Below are 26,282 nucleotides of genomic sequence, written 5' to 3' on the forward strand. Positions count from 1 at the left end.
CTCCTATGTGTCTGGGTGGTCCCCACCTGTGTCAATGCCACTCTTTTTTCAAGTCCAGAGCAGTCTTGAAGGACAAAATCAGAAAATTCCACCATTGAGTTTGTTGAGCTCCCCCTGGATTCAAGGCTGAGGCCACACTGTGGGGCTGATCACAGCCCAGGAGCAGGGCCAGGATTCTCTGAGACTTCTCAATGTGTTCCTGGAAAGGGATACATAACACCTCCTATTCCCGTGAAATGGAGAATCAAAAGGGGGTGCAATTCCAGAGCCCCCCAGGAAATGGGAGAGAAACAGGCAGAGGGGATGGGGCCAGGTGGAGAGGTGGGGGCCGGGCCTCATGAGTGAGGTGTGTAGGGACGGTGGGAGCTCTGGGGTCCTGCAAGACAGAGTTTGTGCAGAGGTGACTCATCCCCGGAGGTGTTTCTTTTCCCTCAGTATCACCTCACTGAGCTGCCTCACTTGCTGATATTCCCAGACAAGACCCAATTCATTATCATTCTAAAAACTGATTTTTTTAAAAAGAAGAGCGCTCAGTTCAAAGAACTGCTGAGATCTGGGATGACTGATGGCTTTATTAGCATGCTTCAATTTTATATTTATCAAATTAAACCAGCCTCCAAGGAGCACTTAATTAAAATTCTTTCTCATCAGTTGGAGGAGAGAAGATGGAGAGAGAAGGGACTTACGACCATATTTTAGGAGGAAAGTTTTAAGTTCCCAAAATGACATGCTAGCAGCTTTCTCGGGGACTTGGAGGGTCACAGGCTGGGAATAAGTGCTGGCTTTAGGCTGAGAATCCTGGGGCTGGGCCCACAACCTGTGCTCCTTACAAGTTTTCTCTCCTTTAAGCAGTTGCTAGACAGGGAAGCAACACTTATCCAGTGGCTGGTCCACAGGACACACTTAGAGCTGTGTCTGCAAATATGTAAGACAACAGAGCAACCAGGGAGGCTGAGCTGGGAGACAGAATGTGGGTTCAAGTCCCAGCTCTCCGCTTTACTAATTGTGTACTCGTGGGTAAGTATCTTCCCTTTAAAAAACTGAGATAAAATTCATCCCTTTAGAATGTACAATTCAGTGGCTTTTAGTATATTCATACAATTGTATAAGCATCACCATTATCCAGTTCTAGACATTTACATCAACCCAGAAAGGATCCCATACCCATTAGCAGCCACCCCCATTCCACTGCCCCCCAGCCCCTGGCAACCACCAACCCACTTCCTGTCTGTATGGAATTGCCTATTCCGGACGTTTCTTATAAATGGGATCATATACTACACAGTCTTTTGTGACGGCTTCTTTCACTTAGCATAACAATTTTAAGGTTCATCCACGATGTGGCATGTAGCAGTATTCCATTTCTTTAAAAAAATTGTTTTTAATTGTGGTAAAATACACATAACATCAACTTTACCATTTTAACCATTTTTCAGCAAACAGTTCAGTTGTGTTAAGTACATTTACATTGTTGTGCAATCGTCACCACCATCCAACTTCAGAATGCTTCATCTTGCCAAGTGGAGACTCTCTACCCAACAAACAGCTCCCGTTCTCCCTTCTCCCCAGACCCTGGCAACCACTGTTCTATAATAATTTCTGTCACTATGGATTCGAGTCCTCTCGGTACTTCATATGAGTAGAATCATATAGTATTTGTCTTTTGTGTCTGGCTTATGTCACTTAGCAATTCTTCAAGTTTCATCCATGTTGTAGCACATGTTAGAAGTTTCTTCCTTTTGAAAGCTGAATAATAATCCAGTGTATGGACATACCACATTTTGTTTACCCATTTATCTGTTGATGGACATTTAGTTTGCTGCCACCTTTTGGTTGTTGCAAATAATGCTGCTATGAATGCGTGTGTACACATGTCTCTTGAGATCCTGCCTTTGGAGCCTGGATCTGCCACAAGCCCCTGTGAACGATACTTCACCTCTCTGAACCTTGGTTTCCTCATCTGTGAAGTGGAGCATCAAGATTCACGAGGAGCATCAAGCTACACAATGTCTGGCAGTGGTAGCTCTAAAAAGATGGTACGCCAGTTTTCTGTTGCTGCTGTAACAAATAACCGCACACTTAGTGGCTTAAAATAACATAGATTTATCATTTTATAGTTCTGGAGGTCAGAAGTCCAAAATGTGTCTCCTGGAGCTACAATTAGGGTGTCAGCGAGGCTGTGTTCCTTCTGGAGGCTCTGGGGGAGAATCTATTTCCTTGCCTTTCTAGCTTCAAGAAGCTGCCTGCATTCCTTGGCTCATGGCCCCTTTCCCCATCTTCAAAGCCAGTAATGGCTGGCTGAGTCTTTTTCACGCTGCACCAGTCTGCTGCTCACTCTTCTTCCGCCTCCCTCTTCTATAGTTAAGGACCTTGCGATCATATTAGGCCCACACAGTTATCCAGGACGAGCTCCCTTTTTTAAGGTTGGCTGGTTAACAATTTATTTCCATCTGCAGCCTTAATCTCATTTGCCACGTGATATAACATATTCCCAGATTCTGAGGATCAGGATGTGGTCATCTTTGGGAGTCCATGATCCTGCCACCCCCAGATGGCTGCTCCCATAGTCCCACAGTGTGACCTGTGATGCAAACAGGGAAACTGTCCTAAAAGAAAAAGGGTCATTGTTTTAAAAAAAAAGTTGCCCTGCTAAAGCAAATTGAAATAAAATAGTGAAGTAAACATGGTAACATATTTAGAGTCCCTGGATCATTTCCTGGCATATAGTAGGTGCACAATAAATGGAATGTCACGATCACATGAAAGGAAGAGCTCACCTGTGTCTCCAGTGCTGGGATGGTGACTGCTTGGGAGGGCCCCCTGTCTGTTGTGTTCCTGGCTTCCCTAGGTTTCCTCCCCCATAAACACACACATGCACACGCATACGTACGTGCACGCCCAAACACAGACGCAGACAGAGCAGCTAACTTCTCTACAGAACATGGGAAGTACAATAGCTGTGCTCCCGGCTCCCACAAGCTGTGCAACAGAATGGCCTTCTGGCATAAATAAAAATAAACCCCAGACGCTGCTTTTCAATCGGAGGATTAGCCTAAATGTTGTGAAACAGAAAGCATGAAATATGCATTGGAGAAACAGCTCTCCCCACTTCCCGGCCTCCCTGCGCAGCTCGCGGCGGCTGGCGTCCGTGTGGGGCTGCTTATTCCCACCGGGCAGGACTGTTGATGATTTGTGCACAGTGTCAGTAAATGCTGTTATGACATTATTAATGCTTCGCACTCCGGCAAAGGACAATGGCCTATCGCCTCTTAATGTGCTGTCTGCGGCTGCAGTCGGAGCCCATTAAATGGGGATTTCAAACACCATAAACTGCTTGTTTCTTTCTTTCCTCCTCCCTGCCCAGGCCCTGTCTGTGAGCTCCAGAAGTAACCTTGACGCCTTGAGAAGGTAAGGGCTGCAGCCAAGTCTCCAATGTCCAGGGAGGCTGGGTGCTCCCAGGAGCCCCCCCGGAACGCACCTAGTATTGACCTTCCCCACAGGGGCAGGGAGGCGTCTTTACAGTGGAAGGGTGGGGGGCCGGCTGCAGGAAAGCTGGACTTGCTGGGTCTCAAAGGGGACCCAGATGGCAGACCTGCCGATGGATTTTATTGGTCTTGTACAATGTTTTAAAAAATTGAGTCTACATTTTAAAATTATGTGACTTCACACAACAAGCTTAGATTTCTGACTATCTTGAAATAATTGGGCTCATATTCACACAAAGCAGTGGAGACATGTCCCCTCTCTAACCGCTCTGGCCCCTTTCCATTAGGTCCCTGTAGTATGTTGAACAGTGTCCCCTCTCCAAATTCATGTCTACCTGAAACCTCAGGATGTGACCTTGTTTGGAAATGGGGTCTTTGCAGATGTCATTAGTTAAGATGAAGTCATTCTAGATTAGGGTGGGCCTAATCCAGTGACTGGTGTCCTTATAAGAAAAGGAGAGGACACAGAGAGACACACAGGGGAGAAGGCCATGTGTCACAATCCAAGCAACGCCAAGGATCACCGGCCCCCACCAGAAGCCAGGAGAGAGGCATGGGATGGATGGATTCTCCCTCAGAAACTCGAGAAGGAATCAACTTTGCCGATACCTTGATTTCAGACTTCTGGCCTCCAGACCTGGGGGAGAATCAGTTTTTGTTGTTTGAAGCCCCTCAGCCTGTTGCAGTTTCTCACCACAGCTCCAGTACACCCCGTCGCCCCTTTCCTTCTTTGCCTGGCCCACCATTGAGGCATTTCGAGTGTGATACCCCTGAATAGCAGCATATCACTCACTTCCTCCAAAACCCTTCCTAGAATCCTGCTCCCCCTTTCTGCACAGAGGACTTGCACTGCCCAGCCAGGGCCTCCTCCTGGCTCCTGGCATCTGCTGACCCCCCCCACCCCGCACCCCACGCCAGGCCAGCAGCTCCATCCAGAGGGCAGTGGAGAGAGCAGTAAGTGCCATATTCAGAGCGCTCAGGCTGATGCTGTTTGTACCCCATCCCCCTACATTGGGCTAGCTTGTGGTTCTGCCGATGGCCCCCGAAAGGAAAACGATGGGAAGGGGAGGGTTTGGGGGTCCAGTATGACCTGACAGCATCAGTTCTTGGATGTGCGCTGCAACAGGAGTGCGCCCCGACTCCTGCTCCCCCATTCTCCTCTAACTTGTTTAGGGCGACTCTGCTTTCTTATCAGAAGGCAGTGGGGATTCATCTGGAAGAATAGGTTTCCACCCTGGCCGGTGTTGTTGGCATAGCCTGTGGCAGTAAGACACAAATGTGCCCAGGTCTCACCTCAGGTACCAAATCAAGATACAAAGACTCTGTTTTGTTCCGTTCTGCAGGTGATTCAGCCGTGAGTCTGGGCTGAGAACCACTAGGCTGTAGGGGAGGGTCTTGGTTTATCTTCATCGGAAGTAGATTCTGAGTCAAGGGTGCACGTGCCAGTAGTTTATTTCGGAGGTGACCCCAGGTACATGAACAGGGGAGGGGAATGAGGCAGGGAAGGAAGGAAGCCAACATGGGGTGCCTTACAGAGCCAGTCCCCACCGTGGGCAGCTGGAGCTCAGTCTTGCTGGGGGACTCTGGGAGCCAGTGTGGAACATGCGAGAGCATCCCACTTGAAGGAAAGGGAGATGGGCTCTATCCACTAGGGCTGATTCCAAGTGCATTAATTCCCTGGCACTCCCTGTATGTTCAAGCATATTCCCACAACCAGAAAAATAAGCCTCAGGCACTGTCACATGTATCCTCTGTCATCTGCCTTTGGGCGTGTAGAGGTGAAGACCCAGGGAACAGGGCAGGCACCAACAGCATCTGCTACAGGTAGACAAAAACAAGATAAATCACCAGCACCATGCTGAGGTGCAGGCAATGGGCAATTTACATGCATTAACAGGCTCAGTTCCCACCACAGCCCCAGGAGGCAGGCTATAAATAGCCTGATTTACAGCTGAGGAAACTGAGGCATGGAGAGGTTCTACCTAAGGTTGCATGATGCAGGGATTCACAGTTTTTCTCCTGATAGCTATAGCACAATGGAAAGCAAGCAAGGGCATTTACACTGCACGTACAGCAGACAAGAGGCTGACTCTGAAAGGAAGAGGCAGCTGGGTGACCTAGCTCGGAAAGTAGCTTTCACTGTCCTCCTACGCCTCCCTGCCTGGCCTGAGCTTACCGTCACATCGCAGCAGTCATTCTCCCCCTGCCCACCTCAAAGCCCACATCCAAGATTGCAAGGCCCAGAGAGAGTGGGGAGTACTCTCTCCCATCTTCTGAATTCTGGCTTCTGGCTGACGGAAGGCCACCTCCCCAGATGAGCCACACTGGACATGGCCATGCCTTTGGGGGAGACTCATCTTCCATACCACCACCCCCCCTTTGACCTAAAATGCCAACCAGGTGAAAATGCAACCTCCTGAGCTTACATGAGAGACACACACAATTGGAAGGGGTCGTTTCATCCCTTCCTGTAGATGCGGCTTTCGCTTTGACATCTGGGGATTAAATTATCGCTGGAGTGTGTGACAGATGTAAGCACCCAGGCACGAGGAATGATTGACAGAGACCCCTGCCCTCCTTGGTCAGCCTGCCGTGATGCTCACATTTCCCGCCACCGTTCCTCACTCTTCCCCACGAAGGTACGGTCAGCATGTCCTTGTTCAATGCAAATTTGTTACCTAGCTCGAGTAACATTAATCCGCCAACACCAATTCATCATCAGTTTTCACATGAGCAAAGAGTAAGGCAATGAGATAATGGAACACGGGACAGGTGAATTTTGATGAAGAAGGAGCAGGAAAAGCAAGAGCATGAGTCATTGCTGGTGAGAAATGGCTCAGAAGGGGGGTTGGGAGGTGGGCTAGGAGAGCAGCAAAAGGGCTGGGGGCTGGGGGGGTTGGGGGGGGGGGCTGCTTGGACGGGACCAGGGCCAAATGGAGAGGAATAAAGGTTTTTCTGCTCTCCTAAGCCAGGCTGCGGAATCAGCCTGGGATGGAGAGACCCTCAGGGTCATCCATGTCATTTTACACATGGCCCAAGTCCTTGGGTTTTTCCCAGCGTGGGGCTCCATGTCTACACCTGGCCAATGGTCAGGTCTGGCAAGTGTTGCCTGGGGGCTTCCTCAAATCCAGGCCTGGCCGCCATCTTTCTGTGCTCACAGGCACCGCCCACCCATCTCTGCAATCGCAAAGCGAACCCGTCTCCGAAGTCAAGAAGTACAGGGAGGGGGTGGGAGGAGGGCATGTAAATGCTTTATAGAGTTGGAAGGAGCCTTGGCGAACTTCTGGTCACTCTCATTTCATAGTGGAGAAACCGAGGCCAGGGAGTCCTCGTGACTTGCACCAGTCACCCACTGGTTATTGGAGGATCTGAGGCTAGAACTCAGGCCCACACAGTGCGCCCCCTTTTCTGGGCTTAATGGAAGAAACTGAGCACCACAGGTTGAGTTTGAATTCAGATCAGCAAGCAGAGGGGAGCCGCAGCAGTTTCTGATCAAAGAGGGGAAAAGGATGGGTGAGGACTGCAAAGCGAAATCAGAGCGGGTGTGAGGGGCGGGTGCAGAAGCCCACCAAGTTGGCAGAGGCAGCAGCTGGAGGGAGGGCCCTGGCACTGGTCGGGAAGAAAGGGGTGTCTCTTCCTAGCGTTGACCTCTGTGCTCGGCAGGACCCCAAGCGGCCCTCGGCCCTCGGGGCTGGTGGCGCCCGCGATATTTCCGAAAGCGGGGACCGGGGAAGTTGCACCGCTGCGGGGAGGCGTAGGGACTCCCTCCCTCCGGTCCCCAGCGCCCCACCCCGGGCCGGGAGGGTGCACTGCTGGGCCTCGGCCACGAGATGGCGCCGGTGCGCCGAGGAAGCGCGGCAGCCGCTCCCGGGCCGCCCCAGCCCGGCTCCGCCGCCTCCTCCGAGGAAACAATGCGGCGCCTCCTCGCGTAGCGCGGCGCGGGCAGGACGCCGGACACCCGAGCGCGGGCGGCCAAGCGAGCGGCGGGGCGGGCGCGGGGCGCCGTCGCCGAGAGCCATGGGCGCTGCGCGGCGCCGGGCCGAGGAGGTGCGCGGCCCGGAGGCGCGGGGGGCTGGGGCGCGGGCCCGGGGCCGCCTGTAGCCGGCACCGAGGGCGCGGGCCCGGGATGAGGGCGCCCGCGGCGGGGAGCCGGTCTGCGCGCCGCGGCGCCGTCCCGCCCCACGAGCGAGCCCGAGCAGGCGGACGCGCGGCCGGCGGTCTGGGGGCGCGCCGCCTCCCGGCCCCCAAAATGTGAAGCGGGGAGGGCGCAGACGCGGAGACGGCCCGGCCGGGCGCCCTCGCCGCTGCCCTTGCCCTGCCCCCCGAGGCGCCGAGCCTCCGTGCCCCCCGCCTCGCTCCCACCGGGCCCCACCCGCCGCGGGCTCGTGGCGCCCGGGACCGTGCGTGCGGCCTCGTCCGTGGCTCCTCGCCCAGACAAGTTCGAACAATGATCACAGTCAACCCCGATGGGAAGATAATGGTCAGAAGATGCCTGGTCACCCTGAGACCCTTTCGGTAAAGTTCTCTCCGGGTTGGCGCGGGGAGGTCTGTTTCCCCGAGGGGCGCGGGGTGGAGGGGCGCGGGGTCGGTGCCCGCGAGCGTGATGCCCGGTGGCACAGAGGGCACTTTGTGCTTCCACGCGCGGTGAGGCCGGTGGGGCTCGGGAAGGAATGGAGCTGGGGTTCGCGTTCGCGTGGGGAAGGGTGTGTAATTCTGGGACGGGTCCGGAGTTGGTGTAGGTGGGAGACGACCCCCGGGGCGCAGCCGGGAGTGCGGGCAGGCAGCGCCCAGGGGTGGTCCCGGGCTCGGGAAGTCGCCTCGCCAGGGCGCCCCTGCCCTGCCCCTCGGGGTCCTGCCCCGACTCGCCCACGGCCCCACCCCGGCGGCAAAGTTAGCGCGCGGTGTCGGGGTGCCCCCGCACCCCGCCGGCCCGTCGCACCCTGGTCGGCCCGCCCACCCCCTCCGCCGGTGCACTGCCCCCTGCGCCTTCGTCGTGCGCTGCCCTTCTCGTGGCGGTGTGCGGGCCTTTCTCCAACGACAGGGTCCCCGAGATTGGGGCAAGGAACCCCACTGCTGGGCATTCGACACCCGTTCGCGGGCGGCGGAGAGGCGGGGCCAGGGCGACGCTGCGGGGCAGGAGGGCTAAGGGAGCCCGGACCGCGGCGGGAGCGTGGAAGCAGGATGGAGGCCAGGAGCGACCCCCCGACCCCCCACCCCCACCGCCACCCCCACCTCTGGTGGTCAAGGCCAGGAAGGGCGAGGGCCGCGCGGGGCAGGACAGGCTCTGCCGATGCCAACCCATGGGGCCGGAGAACCCGCCGGTCCCCGGGCCGCTCCCTCCTCTCCTAAGAGCCGGGGGAGCCCGGCCTACAGTCGGGGTTGGGCAGAGGGCGCCAAGCGATGGGCGTCCGGCGGGTTCAGAGTGCCACCTCGCCCCGGCAGTGGGGGCTGGAGGACGCTGGGGGGGCGGGGCCAGGGCGGGGGCCGCACTCCGGACGCGGGCCTCACTCCGAGGCGGCCACAGGTGAGGGTCCAGGGCGAGAGCAGGGACGGGGCAGGCGGAGGCGCGGGAAGCCTGGGCAGTGGGAGGGGCCGAATTTGAGCCCCTCCCCTCCAGGCCTCCGGCTGGAGCCCCCGGCCCTCCCACGGCTCCCGCTGTTCTCCCTTCAGTCTCTTGACTAGGAGACCGTGGTTCACGTGGCGACCGACCCCACACCACGTCCAGCCCCCTCCATCCGTCAGGCCAGTTGTGCGGGGCTGAGGAGACAGCCCTCAGGGACGACAGGGGATATGCTAGACCACCGCTGTCTGGAGGACACGGGGGACCATCGGGCTGGGGGGTCTCCCAGGGTAGGGCCTTGGGCGGGTGATTGGGAGGGTGTCAAGAGCCCCCGACTCAAAGTTCCCATGGGAAGCGGGCGTCTCTGCAAAGGGCCTCTCTCCTCCAGGAAATCCTCTAATCTCTAGCTGACTGGTACTGGTGAAAGGGTCCTTGCCCCGTCTCACCCACCCTGTGTCCTACCCGTCGACCAGCCGCACTCGAGCTTTAGCCGGATGTTTCCTGGTGTAATCAGAAGCAGCTGGCGGACGCGAGCACCATGGACAGCGCCTGCTCCCAAGCGCTGCTTCCCTCTGGGGTGCTGTCCTGGTTCCTTCAGGCTCTTGCCTGAAGGCAGGATTCAGAGGTGGGATTGCATAGGTTCCCCTCCTTCCAAGTTGTGTAACTTTGCCTCAGGGACTCCCCAGGCTTTCCAGAGACCCACAGCTTCCAGTGGAGTCTTTGGGTCCCCTTCAGACGGGGGTGGGGAGGGGACAGGCCTCCAACCACATCACCTGTACTTGCAATCCTCAAGGGCAGGCTAGAATGATCCCAGGATTGAGGTGTGACAGAGACAGAGGCAGAAGGGATATGTTGGGGGCTTCAGGTTCTGGGCTAGAGTCTTAGATGCCTTCTCTAAGTTCAACCCCATAGCTGGGGAAGTGGGTGGAGGAAGTGAGGGATGAGAAACTTGAGGGGTCTCTGCTTGTCCTCAGGCTGGGAAGACAAACAGCTGATTTCCTTAGGACCTTCTTGGGAGTGCGACCACCTCCTTTTACACTGTCCCTCTGGCTGCTGTCCTGAGACCAGCCTGTTTTAATCTTGGGGATCCCAGGCCCTGAGCCCCACCCCTGGGGTTGGTAGAATTTGATGAGGGGTCTCTGGGAAGTGAGGAAGCAGTGTCTCTTGTGCCATCTTGACTATTCTTTCCTTTTTTTGTTTTTTGTTTTCCTCCTGTCCTTTCTGTCACTTCCTGAAGGAAGTGCCCAGTGCCCTCTCTGCTTTTGGGTTCTACCCCTCTCTGATTTAATTTCTAACAACTTCCTTTAAACATGGGTTGGGAATTTGGTTGTGCTTTTCTTTTCTTCTGCAATTATGTGTTTATTTTAGTGGACCAAATTTTAATTAAATACAGCTCTGCCGGTTTCAAATAATGAAGATTACAATGCATAAAGCAAGTCTCGCCTGGAGATACAAACAAATGTGGGTTTTGAGGGTGGGGTGGAGGCGGGAGTGCTGGAGGTCTCTGGCGTGACTTGTGGGCCCCCCACCCCCATGCTGAGCCTGACCCCATGCAAGATGGGGATTTTCGCCTTGACCTTGGCGGGGAGGGCTCCCCTTTCAGCTCTGTTAGCTCATCAAGGCCTCTGATTCCAGGTCCCAGAACAGCTGCCACCTCTGGCCACTCCAAGGCTGTTCTGGGGAGCTCAGGTCTCCTGTTTGGGGTCCAGAATCTAGCACGGAGGCAGCAGAAACCTGGGGCTGGACGTGAGGGTGGGTTTCCTACTGTCTCCCTGGCGCTGTGTGTTGAAACAATGAAGACCAGTTACACTGTGTCAGCGCACACCCATGTGACACCCCACGCACAGGTGTCAGCTCACTCTGACCAGTCCATGGTGCAGGCTGATAACCCACCGTGTGCTTGCCTAGTGAAATGTGGGTTAGGGAGAGTCTAGGCACAGAAGGCGGCCACATGGCTTGCCCTTCTAGCTATTACCGTCTGGTAGTGAAGGGGGGCACATGCCACCCCCCCTGAACATGGTGAAGAGCTGTTCAAGCAAGCTCATGATTGATGGCTGTGGCAAGGCCTGTGTACACAAGTGCTGAGTGGGGCCCGGTGATTGATGGGATCCAGGTGGGTTTCGTCTGGACCAGTTGCTTGCCCTCTGGCTGGCATCGGGACCAGCTGTTTCCATCTATACCAACGGTTCTCAAACTTGAGCATGTATCTGGAGTGCCTGGAAAGCTTGGGAAAAGACACTGCTTGCCCCACCCCACAGTGTCTGATGCAGGAAACCCGGGGTTGGGGCTCAAGAATTTACATCTCCAGTATTTCCAAGGCGATCTGCTGCTGCTGGTCTGGGTCCACACTTGGAGGACCTCGGCTAACAAACCAGGCTCTATCTGAGGCTAGAAGCTGCCTAGCCTCATGCCTAAGGGGGCATTGTTGTTGTCCCTCGTGGTCTTGTGTGTGACTCATGGCCGGTTCCTTGTAGTGGAAGTCTCTTTATCCTGCGGTGATGGGAGACTACTGGCCCAGGAGCCCAGCCCCTGGAAGTTTCATTCTTCCATCCACCCATCCCTTCCTCGCTCATTCATTTGTACGAGCTCCTACTGGATAGGGGTGCGTGCCACTGACTGCGCTGTTGCTCTCCACAGGCTTTTTGTCCTGGGCATCGGCTTCTTCTCACTCTGCTTCCTGATGACGTCTCTGGGAGGCCAGTTCTCAGCCCGGCGCCCGGGGGACTCCCCCTTCACCATCCGCACAGAAGGTAGTGATGGGAAAAGGGGAGGCAGACGTGGGTGCAGGTGTTTGTGGGTGAGGAGAGGGAGGCCTTCATGCCTAGCATCGCAGGGGGCTTTCTGGGGCCCTGTCCCGGGCATTCTGTCCACCTCCTCAGTGGACGTGTGAGTGGAGAGGGGCTGGGGCTTGGGCCACGTGACCTTGCATGCTGCTTTGGCTTTGACCGTCAGGGTTCCTCTCACCTTGACTCTCAGGCAAGGGAAGGGTCTTTGAGTCAGGATCTCTCAGGCAGCAGAAGAGGCTGACACCTGTCTCTTTGAGACACACATGTTCTGTGCCTTTGGTCCAGGCTGTGGCCACAGCGGGGGGCAGAGGGCAGACCTGTCTGTGGGCGCCCGTGCCTTGGCTCTGAGCTCTCGGAACGCAGCCTGGATCTTCGTTGGTTCTTGCCCACATGACACTTTCGAGGCAGTGGAACAGAGGTTCCCAGCCCACGGGGGCTTTGAGGACGAGATGGACCTGGTTTGTTCCCTGACTCCTCACCTACCAGCTGTGTGCTGTTGGCAGGTCACTAAGTCAGCCACAGAAGGGAAGTAATGCCTGTCTTCAGGAGGGTGACCTGGGCACCCTCCTCCTGAAGGTGGGTCCCCTCGTCCTGCTCAGGGAGGGGTGCAGAGTCCCGCTTCGTGTGTCACGGAGGCTCTTCTGGTCAACAGTGGGTAAGAGGAACATAGGGAAGTTGGGCAACTGAGGCAAATGGGGTTTCTGGAACTGTCCAGGGGCTGGCTCTGTGGGATCCCCCTGCCCCTCTGGGAAGTCTCTCTTTGAAATCCACCCTTTTGAACGCCAAGGGCTCAGCTGACTGGCTCCCCTGTTCCAGATGACGTATATACCCTCTCGTAGAATGGTTGTCATCTGGGGCTGGGGCTCTGAGGGACACTTATGGCATCTGTGTCTCATCATTAGACTCAGTCCTTTGGTTTCATGGACACTTCTTTAAACTCGCAAAGGCTCCGGGCAGGAATCTCACAGTTATTAGTCATTCAAGCCTGAGTGTACGTTAATTTATTCCATCTCTGCCTCGTGGAGATTCTGCAGTCTCTCCGAGCCTTCGTGTTTGCCTCTGGTAAATGAGGACGATCATATCTCCTTCGCCAGGATTGTCATGAGTTGGTGTTCAGAGAACATACATGAAGGGTCTCGAACAGCATCTGGCAAATATACAAGCGCCATCAATGTTTACTGGGTACATTGAGTGTGTGATGGGGACACTGCAGGAAAGACTGTGTAGAGGAAAGGATCGAGGAGGTGCCAGGGTGTCTCCATGGGAGACGCCTGAGGATTGCGGTTGAAAGAGCGGGTGGGTAGTTGTGAAGGTACACTGGAGGGCAAGCTTGGGGCGGGATCCTGAAGGGCATGCGGGGATGGGTGGGAGGATGAGAGATGTTCAAGCTCCCTGGGTGCCACCCCTGGAGAGGGGGCGTGTCTGTCTGGGTGGGCTCCTATAAGGAAGGGCTTGAGGAAGCTGGCTCTCCAGAAAGGTCAGGGATTCAAGAGATGCCAGTCAGGGGCTGGGGGCAGAGGGGCGCATGACTGGATGTATGGGTTCTTCTGCTCGTCTCTTCGAGGTGTTGGGGCCCCATCTTGGCAGGATGGGCCCAGTAGCCCAGAGTGCAAGGGACTTGAGGGTGCCATGCTGTGCAGCTTTGCCTGGTAGTTGGGGCAGGGCCCAACTGCAACTCAGGTCTTGTATCTTAGGGGTAAGCAGAACCACAGAGGGGAGAGGATTTACCCAAGGTCATGCATTAGGCTAAAGGCATGTGTGTGTGTGTGTGTGTGTGTGTGTGTGTGTGTGTGTGTGTGTATGAACTTTCCACTGGAGTTTATAATATGAACAAACTGAACACATCAATGCAACCAGCAACCCAGATTGAGAAACAGAACGTGGTCACCCCCAGAAGTACCCTCTTGCCTCCTCCCACTCACCCCTTCCCCAGGGACATCAGGACCCCGACTCTCGAAAAAGGTCTCGAAAAGAGACCTTTTCCCTGGTTTGGGACTTCACGAGAATGGAATCTCACAGTGGGTGTTCTGTGTGTGGCTTTTTCTCCCTCCATATCACATCTGTGAGACTCATCCATCTCGGGGTTGGCATTTGTTTTTGCTGCTAGGCCGCGTCCCAGTGTGTGTGGACACTGCGGTGTATCTGTTCCACTGTTGGTGGACGTTCGGTTGTTCCCAGTTTGTGGCTTTTGTGCCTAGCGCGGCTGTGAACATTCTTGTACATGTCTGGTGGAGACACGCAGGCAGGCTTTTCTGTTGGGCATCCCTAGGAGTGGAGTTGCCGGGTCTGCTGTTGGAAGACTTAGAAGATGGAAGTAAAGTCTGGGAGGAGGAGGAGATGGGCAAGGAAGGGGCCTCTGAGAACCCCGGAGAGCTGACCTTGCTTCACTTCGTATCCCACTCCTTGACCCCTGGTTTCTTTCATGCTTTTGGATTAAGTTGATTTGCTTGGAGAGACCTAAAGCAGGTGCTTGGAGGAGCCCCAAGTTTACCTTGTAGGTTTAACATCCTAATCCTGCAAGAGATGCCCCCTTAAGTGACACTCCACAGTGTACCTGGGGCCACCCTGCCACCAGCCTAGGAAGGGCCAGTGTTTCTGCCTAGGAACCACCTGAGGGAAGGATGGGAGTGAGAAACGATCTTGGGAAGGACACTGGAGGTCATGGGCTGGGCTGGGTTGTTGGGCAACGTTTATTCCCGGGGTCTGCACAGCCTGAGGGCAGAATCAGGAGAAAGAAACCCACATTTAGGGGGAAACAATCTTGCATTGGCCAACAAAACCATCTGAGCACAGATGGGAAAACACTCTCTCCCCGCCTGATAAGCCTGAGGGAAGTGGGGTCCCACGTGGCCCTGGCTGGGGAGGGGCAGAGAGGAGGAGGTTTTCTCCCAAAGGGGAGAAGGAGAAGTCACGACAGCCTGTATGGACTGTGGCCTCCGTGGAGAGGCTCCAGGTTCCCCTAGGGCCAGTTTCTATTTTGTGATAAAGGTGTCTAGTTGGGGGATAAAATTGTGACAGATATCTCATCCTATATTCTGCACACTCGTCTGAAGATTCGGGGTAGAAGGAGGCTGAAGGGAGAAGCAAACTCGGAGATCTAACCTAATTCTCTCTTGCTGCGGTTGGTCCTGGCTTGGGCCCAGGGGCAGGATTTTTTTTGGCGTGCTCCCTCACCAGGCAGCTCTCCTCCCTCCCTAGCTGTCCCTCCTCCCTGCCTCCTGCCTCCACTGCCCTTCTCTTGTCCTAAGAAGGAACCAGCTTCCTTCTAATGACGGGCGATGTGAAGTTGTGTCTGAGGCCTCCTTCCTGATGTTACCGCTCTCTGTCTTGTCTTGATGAAGTAGAAGTTGGAGGCTGTCCCTAGAGGGACAGGTCTGTGGACTAGAGGTCATTGGTTCAGCTGTGTATGTGCCCTGAGTTTCCCCTGTGGCCTGGCCTGCATCCCCTCCCCCCGCCAGGATTTGAACTTGGGGAACACCGGAGCAATATTTCCTTGCTCTGAGGCTGTCTCTGGCCCTGGACCTCGGGGCGATAGGGCTCTGGGGTGTATACTCTCAGAGGCTGGAGCACGTGCCCTTGTCCCCTCCGCTGCCCAGAGCCCAGAGCTCCCATGGCCTCAGCTGGTTTCTAACGTGGCCGCGTGTGGACAGACAAATGCACTCGCATTTCCAGCTGCACAAACACCAAGTCGCAGCCCCCATGTCAAGTGCAGGAAGGTCTCTCTTCTCTACCGAGATGGGGGCCTCCTTCAATTTCCGGGAACCAGTGGTAGACGGTGGGGTTGGGGACAAGAGAGGGAGGGCAAGCGAGGACGGGAGACACAGAAAGAAACGGAGAAGCTGTACAGGGAGAGGAGGGGGCCTCTGGGTAATCAGACACCCCTGTCTGTAAATGTGAAGAGCCATTTGTCTCTCGCATCCCAGCTTTCCTTATTTATATGGAAATATGGAGGGAACATGTGTGAGTTCTGAGATGTGTCACTGGGGCCTCACATTAAGTACATTTCAATTCAGCCAGTGCCGAGAGCCGTGAGGTGACTCAGGGCAAGCCGTGTCAGGAGCTTGCTCTGCTGACAGTTCTGGGGCTGGTGGTGACATCCAGGGAGCATGTCACATGGGGAGGACCCTCAGACTGGCTGTGCAAGGCCTGCTTCCCTCCCAGGGACCCATCCCCTGCTGGGCAGAAAATATGCTTGGTGCCCAGGAGTTCTCTGGGAAGCGGTGGGGGAAGGGGCTGTCTCCTGAGGTCTCAGGAGCTTCGGGAGCCCTGGGCCATTTGAAGATGATGAGCGCGGCCCCTGGGCCCCAACTGCTGGGGACGTGTCCAGCCTGGGTCTTAGCCCAGCCTGATGGAGGTGGCCTTGCAGACCCACCCGAGGGGGGGGCCTGTCTCCTTAGCTACATCCATTAGCCCTCTGGTCTTCTGGGGTCCCGCTTTCTGTTGGTGTTTTTAAGAATTGGCTTAATCCCTCCTGCGAAGGACACTCTAGAACCCCCAAATGTCTTCAAGGACTCTCCAGAACTTGTGTTTCCCTGGTCACCTCTTGCTCTGATCTCCTGCTTTGGCTGAATTATCCTACTCGTCATCCCCCCCGCCACCTGTGCCCCCACATTGACCTACTTTGGAGGGCACCCCGTGCCCCCTAAGGCCCCTGCACAGCACATAGGTGGGGTGATGGGCTGGGGGCGAGCAGAGGACAATTCCCTCCTGCATTTCGGGACCCCCCCCAATCGCTGCAGCAGGAGCTTCCCCTCCTGCTGAGCCCTGTGGCCGCCCCACCACCTGTCTCTGCGCCATGTTCTGTCTCCTGAGCTCCCAGGCTGAGCAGGGAACTCCCGTCTTCCCTGAACACGCAGAGCCGTTCCGCTCTCTCTCTGTCTCCCTGCTCTGGGCATCCAGACTCTGCTCGGGCCCATCCAGGGGTTTAGCAAAACAAAGCAGCTCTCCCCCTTAGGGGATCCTAACAGGTTTTCTAGGAACAATTCTTTCCTTTTCCATCCCCCAATCAATCTCTAGAGGCGATTACGGGAAGACGCTAGCCTATAGAACCTTAGGACTTGATAAGCTCTGGAGGAGGGGAAACTGAGGCCCAGAGAAGCAGTGACATGCCTGCCCATCCAGTTGGCAGCTCTGTGTGTATATCCCTCCCTCCCCGTTCTTTCCTTCACGGCCAGGCCCCTGGCTCTTCAAGGAACCCGCGGCTCCTCCTTGCTCTGGATTTGGTGCCCAGCTGGCACTGCCATGGCATGTGAATGAGCCCCCCTGGCTCCCGGTGGCCTCCCTTCTGACCGCAGGTGGGCTCAGCTGGCAGGGGAACCCAGCCCGGAAGTAACTTAGTGTGAGATGCGGCGTAGCCACTGGATTGGGCCTGGAGCCAGGGCTTGTGGGGGACAAGCAAAGCGAAACGTCACAAGCAGCCCTGTGGCATGGAGCCTCTCTTGGCTCCTCCTCCTCAGCTGAGTCCCAAACTTCGAGCTGAAGAGACTTGTCCCCTCCTACACCCCTTCCCTTCTCCCCTTCTCTGCCTCTTGTTCCAGTGGCCTTCTATGCTCTCTCCCGCCCCCACCTGGCACTGTGACCTTGGCGGCAGATGGGCCTGCTATTGTTCCTTGAGTTGGGGACGCTGAGATGGACGTGTTACAATGACTCTCCCTGGGCCATGCGGGCAGAGGCAGGGGAAGAGCCCAGTGTCCGCCTCCCAGCCCCACTGAGCCTGCCAGACCCCTCCCCGTTCCCCCCCCCCTCAGGATCCCCAGGCACATACCCTGCAGCTCGTTGCTTACGGGGCTTCCTGGAGCCACTGGAGCTGGCTCTGCCACCCCTCAGCAGGCAGAAAGTACCAGAATGTGGCCGTCCTGGGAGCAACCCTCATGCAGTGACTGGTGGGAGGTGGTGTGCACACGGCCCAGCTCCCTCAGCCCCAGGGGGAGGACTCTGAGGCAGGTTCTGCACTTGCTGGTTTCCCCAGCTTGGTGACACGTCCTCTCTGGGCCGCCTCCCCTCCCTATGTCACCTCCCCAATCCTCAGCTGGGGTTTCCTTCACCTCCCAAATGAACGACTTGATCTCAGACCCTTGTTTCAGGATCTGCTTCTGGGGAACCCAACCTAGGGTGTCCGCTGCCCGTCCCCAGCAGCCTGGGACACCCCCAGAAGCATTGGGGCCTCCACTGACTTGGCTCATTTGTTATGAGTGATTCACAGCCTGGCTCTTGGGACCTGCAGGGAGCCGAGTTGGGGACTGCAGTGGCTGAACTGAGCACCTATGGGAGGGACTATTTAAAACCTTCCCAAAATGTCATTGAAAAGGAAGGTAAGGACTTGCGTTCCCACACTGGCATGTGCAGCACTAATGATAGGAAAGGAATAATGATAGGAAAGGAATAATGATAGGAAAGGAAACTAATGATCAGAAAGGAAATCACTGGGAATCGCCGGCTGGTTAATGGGGTCTTGGCTGAAACACCTCGTTTTCATTTAATTTTATTCTTCACAAGGTCTCCCCTGCCCCTCAGCCCTGGGGTTGATCTTTATGAACCCGAAGCCCAGCTCAAGAGTGAGGGCAAATCCACGATGATTTTCTACAGTGGAATGAGGGGGAGAGGAGAAGGGATGCTGTCGGGGCCCCAAGGCCGGCAGGAGAGCAACAGGGCCCTGAACCCTTCGAACATGGGCTCACAATCTCTCCTGTGCACCTGGGCCACTCGGGGAGCAAACAAAGTGTAGGATCCTGGGCCCCATGACCTAGAGATTTAAATCAGCAGATCTAGAGTAGGGCCTAGGAATCTGGATTTCAACAGTCTGGCCAGAAGATTCAGGTGCAGGGTGAATGACTGATCACAGTTTTAGAAACTGGTAGGAAGCAGGGTTGGCCCAGGGCTGTCTGGACTCCTGCCCTACAGGGCTGAGGGATGGCAGACTCCCTCTCCTGATCCCTCCTCTTTCTGGGAAGATGGGAATGGGGCTGGGGTCTGAGCCAACCCGGCCTGGAGACCAGGTGGCCTCCAGGCTGACTGTGGCCATGCTCTGCCTGCAGTGATGGGTGGTCCGGAGTCCCGTAGCGTCCTCCGCAAGATGAGTGACCTGTTGGAACTGATGATGAAACGTATGGACACACTGGCCAGACTGGAGAACAGCAGCGAACTGCACCGGGCTGCAGGTGAAGGGCATTTTGCCCTGGACAGGTGAGCGGGACACTGGAGGGAGAGGGGCACATGGCATGGGGGAGGGGTTGTACCTCAGGTGTGCTGGGGGTGGGCGTGCAGTCTCTAAATGCACTCCCACAGCTCAGCAGGGTGCGGGGTGCTGTCCGTCACCCCCTTTTTTTGTTAATCTGGAGAACACTTTAAGAATACAAACAACCATACAGTAATACAACCCAGAGCGCCTTTCTGTCACCCAGATGCAATAGCCGTTAACATTTCGTCCCATTGATGGTCTTTGTTCCTTTTTAATAAAACGTCGCAGATGAGGCTGAAGGGCCCTTTAACTGCTTCCCCCTACAGACAAGTGCTTTCCTGACTTGGGTGTCGGTCCTTCCAGTACTTACTTCTAAGTACTTTGACACCTACGTTTTACACACAGACACACTACAAATGCATCATGTGCGGTTTTGCAGACCTCACTCACGTGGTATCCCACAGTACCTATTCAGTGCCTGCTTGTTTTACTCAATGTGGTGATTTTGAGCTCTGTCTGTGTTGAGGGCCATGGGTGGATGTCCACGTGGCCATAGTGGGTATCTGTTCTCCACTGATGGACCTGGGCCATCTTTGCCAAAAAGAATTTTCTGGTTTATTCATTGGCAATATTCCCTGACTGAGGTCAGAATGCACAAAGGTCCCCAAGAATGTGTGCTATAGACCCACTGCCTCCTCAGCACCCCTGTGAGCCCCAGTGGTGTGCGACCAGGTCAGAGCCATTGGTATGTAAGTGGTCTCCAGACCCTAGAGAGTGAAGTCAGAGCGTCCCGATTGAGAGTGCTGGTCTCCAGACTCGGATGTGGGCGGAGGGAGCCTGGACCCCACCCTCCCAAGGAGACCAGCTATACCTGACTTTTTAGATAGTTTGGTTCTTTATGAGATGGGTTTGCTCAACGTGTCCTATCTAACTGCTGAAACATTAATTGGAAACCCACCCTTTGACACAGTTTGGGAAAAGCTATACCTCAGCCAGTGTGACTTTCCAAAAGTGTTCTGCTAAAAAATAGGTTTGAAAACCACACTTTGAGACAGTTTGTGGAAAAGCTATATCTCAGCCAATGTGTATGCTATGTGGAAGGCAAAACTCCAATCATTTCCAAAGAATGAGGCCGCCACTTGGATTTGTAAGTGGAGGTTAGGGAAGTAAGGGGACTTATGTACAAGGCTTGTCGTGGCTGCCACGAGACGAGTGGAGCTCACCGACCTGCCAGAATCTTAGAAGTTTATATGGAGGCCTTAATTGGGGTCAGTCACATGCACCATCCAGATGGTCACCACAACACCTTACTCTCTCAAGGCTGTGCGCCCTTGAAACAGCTCCCACTGGGGGAATGGTGGGCAGAGTGTACATTCCAAGGGCAGGGGATGGGTGAGGGGCCTCCGATGACCAGGGTCCAGCTCTCATGTCAACCTGTGGTCATGTTCTCTTGATTACCTCCTCAATCAGGAGGAAACTGAGGCACAGAGAAGTTGAGGAACTTGCTCAAAGCTGCACAGCTGTGAAGGGGCTGGGCCTGGTTCTGGACCCAGGTCAGCTGGCTCCAGATCCCATCTTTCTAATCACTCCATGGCCATTTATTAAATGTGCAGCTTGTGTGGGTTAGTTTTAATCCATTAGCAATACTTTTCATATCAATTAATTCACAATTCAGGAAACAAAATGTTTTTGTTCGACCTTTGCTCTGAGTTTGGTTTTTTTTTGGCTTGGAAAATGTCGCCACTCAAATTGCAGTTGTGGAGCCTGGGATTCAATGTGTTGCTGGATGTGAAGAGCCCAGCACAGTGCTTGGCTCCTGATGGGAGCTCTTTCCCCATAGGAAATGGGGCCTCCTGGGTGGGCTGCGGTGCAGCCCTGCTGGGTTCCCGGTGAGACGCTATCTCACCATCCAGGGGCTGAATGTCTGACCAACATATACACTCCTGAAATACGTATGGGACCTGCTCTGCGCCAGGCACTGCGACAGGTGCTGGGCACACAGTGATCTCCATTGTCCTCAGTCCAGTGGGGCAGACAGGCAGTAATTGAGTAAAAGAAATAGGTGAGATAATGTCTGATGCTGATCCATGCTCTGAAGGATGGGGCTGGGTGACCACAAAAGGGGCTATTCAGGCATGGTGGTCTGGGAAGGCCCTCTGCGTTGGTGATATTTGAGCTCAATTCTGAAGGAAGGGAAGGAGACAGCTACATGAGGAACTAGGAGTAGAGAATTTGAGGTAGAGAGAGCAGCAAGTGCAAAGACCCTGAGGTAGGAACAAGCTTGGTATTTTGGAGAAAAAGGACCAATGTGAAAGCCAACAGGGCAGAGTGTGGTGAAGGGTGGGAGAGTCAACCGGGCAGGTGGCATAGCGCTTTGTCAGCGATGGTAAGGAGCCTTGGGACACTATTCTAAGAGCTGTGGGAGGTTGCTGGGGAGCTTTCAACCAGGGGCTGATGGGATCTGACTTCTTTTTTATAAAGATCACTCTGATTGCTTTGTGAAGGATGGATTAGGGGGTGGGGTGGCAAGAAGGGAAGCCAAGAGGCCAGGGGCAGAGATGGGGAGATGGAGGAAAAGGTGTTGGGCTCCCCTGGAGTTTCCTCTGAGGCCTGAGACAATTTCTTCTCTATGTCAGTTTTCTTCAGTGCTGTCCCTGTCCCCTCTGGTCCAGCCCCTCCCACACCACTCTCTCATCCTTCCCACTTTCCTGTCTGCCCCCAGCTGTGCTGCGACCCCCCTGGGGTGCTGATTTAGCCGATGTCCACAGCCTGTTTTTCAGAGGGAGGGCAGTGGACCCAGATGTCTGTCTGCTGGAAATCCAGCTGTGGGCAGCAGAGCAGAGGGTCCAGTGAAGCTGGGCTCCAGGTCTGCTTTCTGGCGCCCGGGGTGCTACTGCCAGCATATTCAGGGTATCTCTGGATTTCTTCCAGTCCCGGCCTGTCCCGCCCTCCCCTGCCTTGCCCTTCATCTCCTGGGGTGGCGGTGGGAGAGCACATACCACCTCCCAGTTCCATCCCAGGAAATAGCAACAATTCATCATAACGAACAGAGCCCATCGAGCCCCACAGGCAGAGTCATACATTTCAGGAACACTGTTGCTCCTGGTTTCAGGGAGAGAAACCATGGGTGTGTCCAGGGCTAGCGGGAGCTTGTGTGCTCACACCTTCCCTGTGCACTGACACGCCAGCCTCTCCCCACCCTTAACCTGGAGCTAGACAGGCAAGAATCCTGCAGACACACAGGCTGCTCTGCTTTCAGCACTCAGTTCCCTGCACTTGGATTCCTCACTCTGAAATCCTCTGTGGCTTAAAAAGAACCACACCCACTGCCCTCTTCCTGACCTTCCAGAAGCTTCATGGCTGGTGTGTCCTCGAGGAAAGCAAATGTGCTTTTTCAGTCTAGGAAAGCATAATTAGGAATTATTTGCAGATTTGCTGCAAATGGCATCATATTATGTCTCCTAGAGCCAAATAGCAATGCTGTCTGAATTTTCCATAATAAAATTCAGCAACAGCCAAGATGACTGGAATTTGAGGCTGTCTGCCTTCGAGTCTGTCTGTATGGTGTTGAATCCGATCACGTGCAGAGTCTGGGCTGGAGTTTCGGGAATGGGTGCAGAGGACACAGGAGACAGAAGCTGGAGCCCTGTCCTCGAAACGTGTACTGCCCTCCTGGGGACAGGAAGCCAGCACCTGTCCCTGTCACAGCGAGAGTCACTGCAAATAAGTTGCGTTAGGAGTCAGCGCACACCTACCCGGCTGAGGCGCTCACAGTGATTAAGACCCTGGGGGTCCAACAAACCCTGTGTATTTCCATTACTTCCTTCTTCTTTGCCTGTCCCCACGCTGAAATGTCCCCTTTGTGAGGGCAGAGATTTTGCCTGTTTCTCTTCTGTATCCCTAGCCTCGAGAACAACAGTTTACACCTTCTTGTGCTTAGTAAGTACTTGTTGAGGAGGAAAGGAAGGGAGAGAGGGAGGAGGGAAAGAAGGGCCGTGTGGGTGCCCCTGGGTGCTGTGTTAGGTTGAGGAGCTGTGAAGGTGGCACGGTGCCTGTGTGACTGGGAGATGGAAGCATGTGCGGTTCTGGCCAACCCCACCCTGGCCGACTGGGCCTCAGTTCTGGTTCTGTGCACTGAGGACATTGGACCCTGAACAGAGCAGAGCGCTCAACTCAGGGGCGCCGGCTGCTGTGGGCGCAGAATCGTGAATGTGGTTACACCTGTGATCTGGTCGTTTCATTCTGGGAATCCGCCTTAGGAAAAGAATCTTAACGTTATAAACAGTTCTGTGACCTCATGGCCACTGTGGCCTTTGTTTTCTCTCTTCAATAGCATTAGAAAGTTTGAGCAACAATTTCAATGCCTGCCGGTGAAGAAGTGGGTAGATACATCCCGACACCTCCACTGGGTGGGTTTATGCAGCTGTTGAAAAGTATGTTGATGGGAAATGCGAGGATTTTAATGGCAAGGGAAAATGTGAAAACAGTTATGTGATTATAAATAGAATTGGATTATACAGAGTGTAAAACTCCATAAATGTAATATACTGCAGGAAAGACGGCAGAAAGGAGAGCATCAACATTCTTGTCTGTGGGTAATGAGATGAGGGCGTTTTTCCCCCCCAAATATTTTTTAAAAGAAGCTTTATTTAAAAACTCAAAAAATGGTTCTAGACATTTTCAGCCAGGTTGGGTGGCCTGGAGAGCAGTTTCCCTGGGGGTCTGTGTGTGTGTTGGGGGATGAAGGGTGGGCAGGAGACACTTTACCTGTTAAGATAACTTTGGGTTCAGTTTTAAAAGACAGGCCTCGTTTCTCTCAGAGCCTGTGCTGGGCCCAGCGCTGGGGTTGCCCTTTCCTGATAGGACAGTGGAGCTGGGAGCGTGTTTGGCCCCAGGGCTGGAGAGAGGCCAGGCCATTGTGGGGGGATGGCCGCTGGGTGAGAAGGCCAGTCAGTCCTCCAGGCCAGAACCCTAGCAAATATGACAATAACTGTGAGCAAGTTAAACATCCCTAACAAAGACATACATTCTCAACATCCGATTAGAAGCTGTTTGTGAGACGGGCCTAAAACCAAATGACTCGCAAACTGAAAATAAAAGGAAAGGAAAATGTATCTAGAAACCACAAACAAGAAGGAAGCTGGGATGACAATATTTATGCCAAACAAAGTGGAATTTGAGGAAAAAGAACATTTAGCAGGACAAAGAAGATGGGAACAACTTCGACCTCACTAATAATAAAAATTCCACTTTTAAGAAACTAACTTATCAAGCTGGCAAATATGTTTTAATGTTAACACTTTCATTATTGAGGGTACAATAGGAAAAGGATCAGTACAGTATAGCTACCCCTGATAGGATGAAAGCTGACCATTAAAAATCATATTTTAAAAATTGTTTAATGAATGGCTATGTACCTACGCCGTCTCAGTACATGAGGCAAGACACATGTACAGTAGGATCGCAATGTCTTAAATAACAACCACGTAGGAGATGTTAAAAACAATTCTCCAGAAGAAGCCTGGGCCCTGCGGTGGACTCGGGGGCTGTTTCCCCCAGCCCGGCCCTAACACCCCGGCTTTGTCCCAGCCACGGACACTGACCCCTTCCCCAGCCCGACTCCAGCTCTGTTCCTATTAAGATTAAGTGGGGAAATAGCTCTGTATTATCTATCTGTCATCTACCTATCTATCTGTATCTATCTATCTATCTATCTATCTATCTATCTATCTATCTATCTATCAATCATCTAATATATATGTACGTATGAGGTCTGACAATTTGCAAACTTGTTGCAACTATGTTGCTAACGGTTTTTGATATTATTCATTTTGAATTTGAATATGAATTTGAGGGATTATTCATTATGAATTTGTACCAACTGAACAAACAGTTAATCAAGTTTACTATTTGGAAGTGCTGAAAAGGCTACATGAAAATGTTAGACGGCCTGAACTTTTCGCCAACAATTCCTGGCTCTTGCATCACGACAACGCACCAGCTCACACAGCACTGTCTGTGAGGGAGGTTTTAGCCAGTAAACAAATAACTATATTGGAACACTCTCCCTACTCACCTGATCTGGCCCCCAGTGACTTCTTTCTTTACCCAAAGATAAAGGAAATATTGAAAGGAAGACATTTTTATGACATTCAGGACATCAAGGGTAATACAACGAGAGCTCTGATGGCCATTCCAGAAAAAGAGTTCCAAAATTGCTTTGAGGGTGGACTAGGCGCTGGCGTTGGTGCATAGCTTCCCAAGGGGAGTACTTCGAAGGTGACCATAGTGATATTCAGCAGTGAGGTATGGAGCACTTTTTCCAGGATGAGTTCACAAACTTAATTGTCCAACCTCATATGTCTATTTCTTGGTGCAGGAGAGAGGAATCCTCTCTGCTCCTGCTTGGGGAGGGGCTGGCAGATCCATGGTCATCTTTTTGGAATCTCTTGTAGCATCGGGGACTCTGGATGAGGGTGAAGAGGGCGGAAGCTGCGGAGGGAGCAGTAGAAATGCAGGGAAGGCTGGGCACTAGGGTGGGGGTTTCCATGTGGTGTGTGTGAGAGAGAGAGACAGAAAAACTGACAGACAGACACAGAGACAACACGTCTCTTTTCCTGGCTGTACACACTTGTGTCTCTTGGAAGGCATATCTGTGAGCACCTGTATGCAGGAGTCTCCGTGTTTTTAAAGGGAAGGCGGTCAGTTTCATGATGAAATAACAACTCCCAGCAAGCACGCTGGCCAGCTGTGCGGAAATCAATACCCTGTTAATTGGATGCAACCGTCATAAATCATGGGAGGAACCCGTGAAATTAAACCTCCTTCCCCAGGCGTCCTGGAGAGCTCTTCAAGGGGCCAGGGGAATGAGGGCTGGAATTAGTGATTGCCTCGAGGGGCTGGGAGGAGGGGCTGGAGCCTGGGGTGGGGGAGGCCTCTTGTAGCCGGTGTTGGGAGGAGAAGTGGCCACAGGCCACTGACAGGAGCCAGGGTTCCCTGGCCCTGGGTGGTATATGGAGCGGAGTGTTCAGTGGCTGGCAGGGTCCTGTGGTGTTAGCTGCCCCTTTGCTGCCTGGAGACTGACTACACCAGGCTCAGCTTTGGGGGCAGCTGGCTCTGGGAGGCCACAGCAAGGGGCTGGCGGTCTGTCTGTGGGGGGAGGGACTCCCGGGCAGGACATCAAATACCGTGGATTCTTAGAGTACTTCCAGGGTGGCCCCTGGGGGTGGGGAGAGGGATGACCAGAGCCTGGCTTGGGGTTCTTTTACTTTCCA

The 26,282-nt window shown here is 54.1% G+C and overlaps 1 protein-coding gene across 2 annotated transcripts in view; it reads left to right on the plus strand.

Moving 5' to 3' along the window:
• The first annotated feature begins 7,413 nt into the window (after positions 1–7,413).
• MGAT5B (alpha-1,6-mannosylglycoprotein 6-beta-N-acetylglucosaminyltransferase B) overlaps positions 7,414–26,282 on the plus strand; it is a 66,494-nt gene continuing 47,625 nt past the window's right edge. The window contains exons 1-3 of one of the 2 annotated variants that reach the window (XM_081029648.1): positions 7,414–8,000; positions 11,683–11,795; positions 18,866–19,013. In XM_081029648.1, coding sequence (XP_080885774.1) covers positions 7,933–8,000; positions 11,683–11,795; positions 18,866–19,013 — 329 coding nt within the window. In that variant the 5' untranslated portion in view covers positions 7,414–7,932. Of the gene's footprint in view, positions 8,001–10,702; positions 10,798–11,682; positions 11,796–18,865; positions 19,014–26,282 lie in introns of those variants that run through there. The other variant, XM_081029649.1, reaches the window with a different exon arrangement.

Source organism: Rhinolophus hipposideros, assembly GCF_964194185.1.
Source record: "Rhinolophus hipposideros genome assembly, chromosome: 20".
Classification (NCBI taxonomy): domain Eukaryota; kingdom Metazoa; phylum Chordata; class Mammalia; order Chiroptera; family Rhinolophidae; genus Rhinolophus; species Rhinolophus hipposideros.